Genomic DNA, 9,969 nt, shown 5'->3' on the forward strand with positions numbered 1-9,969 from the left:
ATATTATAATATAATATAATATGATATGTAATATAACATAATATAATATGATATAATAAAATATGATGTAATACAATATAATATAATATAATATAACATAATATAATATAACATAATATAATATAATATAATTTATATAATATAATATAATATGATATAATATAATATAGATATATATAATATAATATAATATAATATAATTTAATGCAATATAATATGATATAATGTAATATAATATAATATAATATAATTCAATATAATATGATATAATATAGTATAATATAATATAAGTATAATATAATATCATACAATATAATATAATATAAAATAATATACTATAATATAATCTAATATAATATAATATAATATAATATAATATAATATAATACAATATGATATAATATAATATAATTTAATATAATATATCATAATATAATATAATATATTATAATGTAATATACATACATATACCAAGGCTTTTTCCCCCTTCCAAGGGAGGTAGCCACAAAGGGAAAGGCATAAAAACACTCCCACCCATTTCATCCCTAAATACACTCCACACCCCTCCCACCCTTCCTCTCATCTGAGCAATGAATAGAATATAATACAATACAATATAATATAATATAATATAATATAATATAATGTAATATAAATTAATATAATATAATATAATATAATATAACATAATATAATATAATATAATATAATACAATATATTATAATTTAATATAACATGATATAATATAATATAATATAATATAATATGATATATTATATTAATATGTAATATAATATGATATATTAATATATAACATAATATAATATAATATATGATATAATAAATATATGATATAATATAATATAATATAATATAATGTAATATAATATAATATAATGATGTAATATAATATAATATAATATAATATAATATAATATAATATAATATAATATAATATAATATAATATAATATAATATATTATAATATAAGAAAATATAATATGATATTAATGTAATACAATATAATGTAATATAACATAATATGATATAATATAATATAATATTATTTGATATAATATAATATAATATAATATGACATAATATAATATAATATAATGTAATATAATATAATATGATATAATATAATATAATATAATATGATATAGTACGATATAGTATAATATAATGTAATATAATATGATATGATATAATATAATATAATATAATATAATATAATATAATATAATATGATATGATATAATATAATATAATATAATATAATATAATATAATATAATATAATATAATATAATATAATATAATATAATATAATATAATATAATATAATATAATATAATATAATATAATATAATATAATATGATACAATATAATATTATATAATATACATACATACATATACCAAGGCTTTTTCCCCCTTACTAGGGAGGTAGCCAAAAAGGAAAAGGCATAAAATCATTCCTACCCATTCCATCCCTGAAAACACTCCACACCGCTCCACCCTCCCTCCCATCTCAGCACCTCCTAGATGACGGGTCATCCCTGCACCTTGTCCACTGCCCTGGGTCAGATATGTAATATGATATAATATGATAAACATAATGTAATATATTATAATATATTATAATACTAATGACCCACAGTAACGATCTCAAATCCTCCAAGCAGTGTATTTCAGCCTCTGAGAAAACAAATAAGATTCTAGAATTGATTGCGCGATATTTTGACTTCAAAATCCATCACTCATTAACAAGCTATATAAATCGTTAGTTCGTCCATATTTGGATTATGCTGTTTCCTTATGGTCACCGAATCTCATTAAAGACATTGACAGATTAGAAAAAGTATAACTGCGAGCCACAAAACTGATTCCAAATGTCAAAAATAAATCATACGAAAATCGACTAAAACATATGAATCTGTTTTCTATTAAAAAGCGTAGACTCCGAGGTGACTTAATACAGGTCTTTAGAATTCTAAAGGAAATCGACAACATCAAAAGTGACAAAATTTTCACACTGAATGAGAATAAGACAAGAAATAATAGTTTCAGACTGTCCGAAAATAGATTTAATTTGGAAGTGGGTAGAAACAACTTCGCCAATCATGTAGTTAATGAATGGAATAAACACCTAAACAAGATGCTGTAATGATTAGCATTTATTTTATATTGTTTGTTTATTTGTTTTGTTATCATTTGTCTATTTGTTTATTATTATTTGCTTGATTGTCATTTATTATTGGTTATATGTCAATCTATTATTGGTTACTATTTACCTGTTTGTTTATTATCTAACTATACCTATGCATCTATTTATGTATCTTATATACTATTTATAATATTATATTTTTATTTCTTCATTTATTTATGTATCATTATTATGATTTTTCTCGCATATATATATATATATATATATATTTATATATATATATATATATATATATATATATATATATATATATATATATATATATATATATATAAGAGGCCGGTATTTGTACGAATGGAAACCAGATTGGGAAATACATGGGTATTAAAATGCTGAGTCAACAAGTCAAGACTCGACGCCTACTGTTTAATAACATTGAAGGCGCCGTTCTGTCTCTGTAAACACACCGATGGAGGTGACTGCTTTATAATCGCTGATGTAAACAATTCAATGTTAGCGGCCGGGCACTTGCGCGATGACGTCATGCTTTGCTTATATGCTTTTGTTTATGCAGCAATAATTCTGGAAGGACTGGAACAGCCTCTCGGATTGGAGGAAAAGGGAAAAGACACGCCCTTAAAGGTATCACTTGTTTTGAAAAGTAAAAGACTATTGGACGAATAAAAAGTGACGTCTGAACGAAGGTGGTCTGACGTATTGGAGAGAAGCTGAAAAGGGCATTCTCTGCGTGTAGTCCGTTAGTTTAACAAGCAAGAAATTCACCACCCTTTTATTAACCCAAAGGTCGAGAGAAAAAGGCATGGGGCCTACTGCTTAAGAAGGACTGGAAAAGTTATAAGAATTGACGTGAGTGGAAATTAAGAGACTACTAACAGAGTAGAGATAGAGGTCTGACAGTGGTGGTGACAGTGGCTACAAGGAAGGTGAAATATATATATATATATATATATATATATATATATATATATGTATATATATACATATATATATATATATATATATGTATGTCTATATATATGTTTATATATATATATATATATATACATATATATCGTCGTCGGCGGCGGTGCATCGTAGTCCGATGATACCACGCTTCCTCCTATTCATAGTGTCTGAGATGGTTGTCTGAGATGATTGTTGTCCAATTTTGGTATAGAGTTTACTATGGCATGACGCTTCTTTCTATTTATGGTGTCTGAGATGGCTGTATAGTCCAATTCTGGTGTTGATCTTTCTGAGGCATGACGGGCACTGGATGGATGGGGGAGGACGAGGGGCGGCGTGACGAAGTATTCTGAGTTGCCGTTTTTCCTCGTCTCTCTCCTTTCGCATGGTCTCGAAATTCTCCGTTCCAGCCCGAATTGTGTTCCGCCAGATTGAGCGGTGACTGGAGACCTCTTCCCAGGTCTCTGGCTCAATTGTGGTAGACCTCAGGGTGGCCTTCAGCTGGTCTCTTTACCTTAGGACGGGACGGCCACGGGGGCGTCCTCCTGTGGCCAACTCGCTAAAGAGGATTTGCCGGGGCAGTCTTGTTTCTGGCATCCTAGCGATGTGGCCGGACCAGCGAAGTCGATGCCTCATGATGGTAGACTCCATGCTTTGGCTGTTTGCACGGGAAAGAACTTCATTGTTGGTGATGTGGTCCTTCCACTTAATGCACAACATGGATCGGAGCTTCTGTTGATGGAAACATTCAAGTTTCTTCAGATCTCTGCGATAAAGTGTCCATGTTTCGCAGCCATATAGCAGAGTGGAGACAACGACGGCTTCATAAACCCTTAGTTTCGTTCTTCGGGTAAGATCTTTGTTGTCGAAAACCCGTCGATACAGCTTCCCAAAAGCGATATGGGCAGTTGCAATTTGATGTTCTACGTCCTTTTCCGAGTTACACTTGGAGGTAAGTAAGCTGCCAAGATACGAGAATTGGTCGACTTGCTCCAGCGATGTACCATAAATAGTGATGTCAAATTCTGGCAGGGCTGTTCTTGGAGCCGGTTGTGCAAGAACTTTGGTCTTCTGTATGTTCACATTCATCCCGAAACGTTGATAAGCTGCAGTGAAGTTGTTGACTGACTGTTTTAGATCATTAGCTGAGTGGCAGAAGGTAGCATTGTCATCTGCATACTGCATTTCCGTGACTGTTTTGATGGTTGTTAGTTGTTTGGAGCGGAATTTGGCCAGGTTGAACAGCCCACTATAAAGTCGATACCTAATGTCAACGCCTGGGTTGTCAGATGGAATCTCGTACATCATTGCAGCAAGATAGAGGGCAAAGAGTGTTGGAGCCAGGACACAACCTTGTTTCAGCCCACATGTGATCTCAAATTCTTCGGACAACTTTCCTTGATAGAGCACACGTCCAGAGGTGTTTTCATGTAGGGCTCGGACCAGAGAGATGAAGTTGTCCGGACATCCGAAACGTTTGAGAACCCTCCACATGGCAGCTCTTGGTACGCGGTCAAAGGCTTTTTCCAAGTCATAGAAAACTATGAAGAGGATTTTTGTTGTTCCCGACTTTTCTCCTGCAACTGTCTTGCGCAAAAGATCATATCAGTTGTTCCACGGGATATACGAAAGCCGCATTGTGATTCTGGGAGAATCTACTCTGCCATTTCCTGGAGACGGCTTAGGAGGATCCTTGCAAATATCTTCCCTGCAATGGAGAGCAGTGAAATCCCTCGATAATTGCCGTAGAGCTTTCGATCTCCTTTTTTAACCCATTGAACTAGGATGACAAGATTCTTTGTCATTTGGTCAAATAAAACAAAAAATCATAAAACACCAAAATGTTTGATCAAACACCAGAAAAATATGACGTCAGTCCTCGCTTCGCTCGCAAGCGAAGCGAGGACTGACGTCATATTTTTCTAGTGTTTGATCAAACATTTTGTTGTTTTATGATTTTTTGTTTTATTTGACCAAATGACAAAGAATCTTGTCATCGGAGTTCAATGGGTTAAAGAGAGTGATAATGACCGCATCTTTGAGATCTTTTGGAACTTGCTGGACTGTCCATATCTTGAGGATGAGATCGTACAACCTGGTCTTGAGTGACATCCCTCCGTACTGCAGGAGCTCGAAAGGGATATTATCTGGGCCTGGTGATTTCCGGGCCTTCATTTGATTCATGGCTTTCTCCAATTCCAGAAATGTTGGAGATTCACTCATCCAGAGCTGGACTGGATGTTGTTGGACATTTTTCAGGAAGTCATCTGCAGCTGTCGATGGCCGATTCAGCAGTTGGTAGAAGTGATCTCTCCAACGATCTAGGATATCTGTCGGATCGGTCAAGATGGTTGATGAGTCTGCAGAAAGCAGGGAGCCTACTGAGGAACGTACTGGGCCATAAAGTTCTTTTGTTCCTGCATAGAAATTCCTAAGGTCCCTGTTATCGGCATACTGTTGAAGCTCGACAGCTTTCTGTATCCACCATTGGTTCTGAATTTCTCGCAATTTTGTCTGGCATAGTTTTTTTTAGGTCATGATAACATGCTTTCTTGCTTTGGCATCGGGTGTCCTGCTCATGGGCCAATCGGGCCATGCGTTTAGCATCTATTAGGCGACTGATCTCATTGTCGTTTTCGTCAAACCAGTCCTGGTTCTTCCTCTTTTTGTAACCAATGGTGTCCTTGGCAGCATTGCTGAGGGTATTGCTGATGAAGGTCCATTCTTCTTCCAAATTGTTGCTGGTAGGAATGGTGGCGAGGTCTTGACAAACTCTTTCCTCATAGATGGTGCTGTAGGCTGGATCTTTAAGCTTTGAGATGTCATATTTTCTTCTAGATGGTTCTTGGGAACGGACTCTCAGTTTCCTTCGAACGGCAAGCGTCAGGCGCGAGACCACTAGACGATGGTCTGTCCAACAGTCATCAGCGCCTAGGACAGCCTTGATGACACGTACGTATTTTCTATCACTTTGTCGGACAATAACATAGTCCAACATGTGCCAGTGTTTTGACCTTGGATGTTGCCACGTAGTCTTATATCGATTTGGTAAGCGGTACATCGTGTTAGTAATGGAAAGGTTATGTTCTGCGCAGAGGCCCAGCAGGAGAAATCCATTTGCATTGCAGTTTCCGATGCCCTCTTTTCCAATAATATTCTCCCACAGTTGGTGATCCTTGCCAACTCTCGCATTGAAATCTCCAAGGAGCAAGAGGTGGTCGCTTGGTGGTACTTTTCTGATGGTGTTATTCAATTGTTGATAAAAATGGTTCTTCAGGTCTTCGTCAGCATCCAGAGTTGGTGCGTAGGACGAAATGGGAGTCATAAAGTTGTTAACTGGTAAAGGGACGCGGAGAGTCATGAGCCGCTCGCTGATAGCTGTCAATGTCATTTGATGGTCACGAAAAATGCTGGTTTTGATGGCAAACCCGACGCCATGTTCTCTTCTCTCTGCTTCATCTTTCCTTTTCCAGACGAAGGTATACCCAGAGCCATCTTCCTCGAGCTTACCCTCACCAGAGAAGCGGGTTTCGCTCAGTGCAGCAATGTCGATGTTAAATCTCGCCAGTTCTTTAGAGACCAGTGCTGTTCGACGTTCCGGTCGTTCATTTATGCTGAGATCCAGCAGTGTCCGGGCGTTCCAAGTCCCGACAGATAAAGGGATTTTCTTTGTGTTTACTTTCTTGACATTTTGACCGCAATAACGGGTGACCCGCCAGGCGCGGTTTCCTGGCCAGGCATGGTTGGTGACTTCCGATGTTTAGTCCACCTTTTCTAGGACCTTCCCCGTTTGGGGTGGGCAGCGGGGCTCCTAAAAAGGCCTGCCCAGACGCAGATGCAGGGCCGAAATCTCGAGTAGTCACCAAGTTCTTGAGAAGGCAACCATCACACACCTGCCGCCGACGTGTAGGTCCGGACTAAGAGCTTCCAGTTTGACCAAAACCTGCTCCTGTCATCCTTATCCCATCGCCGTTTGACTTTTGAGGGAAATTGGTAAGTGATAGGAGATAGGAGGAAACACCCGGTTGCGTGAAAGCGTTTAGGGTGGATCGCAGCTTGCCAAACCGTGGCCCACACATTGTGGCCTCTGTCCCACCCTCCACAGCACACAAGGAAGTGCGACAGGTGGTATCTGGGACAAGGGTTGCAACGGACTGCCGCACACCCTCGTATATCAAGCAGTGGGCGCCTTCTTAGCCAGTCCGTATGGCATTTGCCCTCTTCCGCCGGACACACCCGTTGAGACCACTGGAGTCTTCATTCGAATGAGCTGTCGTTGGGGACTTCCTGGTCGTGTATGAGTTTGCTCCCGTAGACCTATCCCATCCAAGGGTAACCCATAGCTCGGATGGGCTTTCTTTCACTGAGGGGAAGGATCTCCCTACAGCTACCCTCACCTGGTTTGCCTGCTGGTCGAGCAGTTTACCGGGGTGTGGCCGCTGGTCATCATATGCCAGCTTCTTGGAGCCACAGGTGAGAGCTGGGTGCCAGTGTGGGAACCAATATCATCTGGTACACTCCGAAATAGAGTGCGACCAGCCAGAATGTAAAGGTACTATCCCATTGAAACACCCCATATATATATATATATATATATATATATATATATATATATATATATACATATACATATATACATATATATATATGTATATACACATATATATATATACATACATACATACATACATACATACATACATACATACATACATACATACATACATACATACATACATACATACATACATACATGCATACATACATACAGTACATACATACATACATACATACATACATACATACATACATACATACATACATACATACATACATACATACATACATACAGACATACGTGCGAATATCTGGAGTCTGGGATCCATGTTGTAAGGGGGGGAGAAGCGTAATCACCAGACTCAAAGTGGGAAGTTTAATGCCCGACGTTTCGGTTCTAGTCCTAGAACCGTCTTCAGGGGTGTGAAAATGTACAGTGTTCACATGAGCTATTAACTGTCCGTGGTTGGAATTGGGAGAGGTATCCCGCACTGCCGAAGCTGTCCGGGTCCCCCTCCTCTTCCTGTCACTCCGAGTACCGGACGACTGGACCACCTTACATATTTACAAAGACTAAGTGCAATATAATAAAATAAAATACAACAAAGTACAATACATCATAATAAAATGCAATGAAATAAATTGTAATAAAATGAAATAAAATAAAAATAAAATAAAATAAACTGACACCTGTGCCACAATTGGGAGCACTACGCACTTGTACGCGGAGAAAATAAAAATAATAAAATGGCATAAAATGCCACAAGGTGAAATAAAGTACAACAAAACAATGCAATAAAATGAAATAAAATAAATCAAATGGTACTTGTGCGACAACTGAACGTGCACTACGCTCTTGTGGGCAAAGGAAATAAAATAAAATAAAAATAAAAACTTAATCGCCGACATGGTGACTTCAGTTCACCTCGTCCACTCTTGCTTACGTAGTTTGGAAGGAGGCCAATTTAAGCTACGTCTGTGTTTTGTATTTTAGCGCCCAGGTATATAGGGTTTAAATCTATACACCTGTTTACGCTAACTTCTTTAGTCGTCCAAGCTTCTAAGAATAGTCTCCTTTTCTTTGAGTTGTCTCTATGTACCACTGTGGCTCCTTCCCAGTCAATATTGTGCTGTGAATCGTGAACGTGTTTGTAGAGTGCTGAGGCTGCATCTTTTCGTTTAACTACCCGCTTGTGTTCTTCAATTCTGGTTGCGAGTTTCTTCTGTGTTTCTCCAATGTAATCTGCATCACAATCCAAACAGCCAATGCGGTACACTACACCCGCCTGCTGGGTGGGTGCTTCTGTGACCTTGACCCTGGTGAGGTTGTGATGCAGAGTGTTGCGTGGTTTATGTGCTACCTGTATGTACTTGTCCCGGAGTATCCTGGCTGTTACCTCTGATGCATACATACATACATACATACATACATGCATACATATATACATACATACATACATACATACATACATACATACATACATACATACATACATACATACATACATACATACATACATACATACATACATACATACATACATACATACATACATACATACATACATACATGCATACAGCTTTGATCATATTGTTTAGCTCTTGCTTCCATCTTGATTAGCCTTCTGCCAGTTCCTCCCACTTATTGATGTCGGTGCCTATATCTTTCATATCGGCTTTGCAGACATATTTGAATCGTAGGTGAGGTCGCTCTCTTGGTCTGCATCCTTGTTTTAGTTCTCCATAGATCAGATCCTTGGGGATCCTCCCATCCTCCATTCTGCGGACATAACTAAGCCAACGGAGACGGTGCTGGCGCAGCAAAGTGTAAATTCTGGAGGTAAAGGTTCACTGGAGGACATCGTTGTTGGTAATATGATCGTACCACTTAACCTTCAGGATTCTCCTTAGATTTCTCAGGTGGTATGTGTTTCTGAGCTTCTTTTATCTTGCATATAGATTCCAGGTTTCACAGCCATAAAGTAGCACGCTTTGTATACTGATTTTTTGGTAGTGAGATTGAACTTGGTGTTTTCCCACACTCTCTAGGTTAGTTTTGCGAGTACTGCTGTGTCGCGACTAATTCTTCTATTGATCTTGGTGTCTAAGGAGAGGTTGTTTGTTATCACTGAACCAAGATAAGTGAATTCATAATTTGGTTCTAGCTGGTAGGTGATGATGTGGATGTTTGGTGGGTGTTGTGTATTGGTACCCATGAAGTCGCCACATGCGTTAGAGAATTTGTTGAGAAGAGTCTGTAGGTGTTTTTTGGAGTGA

General features: G+C 37.4%; 1 protein-coding gene across 1 annotated transcript in view; it reads right to left on the minus strand.

Moving 5' to 3' along the window:
* Positions 1–9,304, minus strand: part of LOC143028104 (uncharacterized) — a 21,489-nt gene extending 12,185 nt beyond the window's left edge. The window contains exons 1-6 of the mRNA XM_076189743.1: positions 9,271–9,304; positions 7,372–7,615; positions 7,029–7,267; positions 5,692–6,864; positions 5,167–5,552; positions 3,650–4,722 (exon numbers count right to left, since the gene is read on the minus strand). Of these exons, the coding sequence (XP_076045858.1) occupies positions 3,650–4,722; positions 5,167–5,552; positions 5,692–6,864; positions 7,029–7,267; positions 7,372–7,615; positions 9,271–9,304 (3,149 nt within the window). The remainder of the gene's footprint in view (positions 1–3,649; positions 4,723–5,166; positions 5,553–5,691; positions 6,865–7,028; positions 7,268–7,371; positions 7,616–9,270) is intronic.
* Between the last annotated feature and the right edge of the window lie 665 nt (positions 9,305–9,969).

The sequence above is a fragment of the Oratosquilla oratoria genome, chromosome 1 (genome assembly GCF_046742065.1).
Source record: "Oratosquilla oratoria isolate Oo_2021 chromosome 1, ASM4674206v1, whole genome shotgun sequence".
NCBI classification, from domain to species: domain Eukaryota; kingdom Metazoa; phylum Arthropoda; class Malacostraca; order Stomatopoda; family Squillidae; genus Oratosquilla; species Oratosquilla oratoria.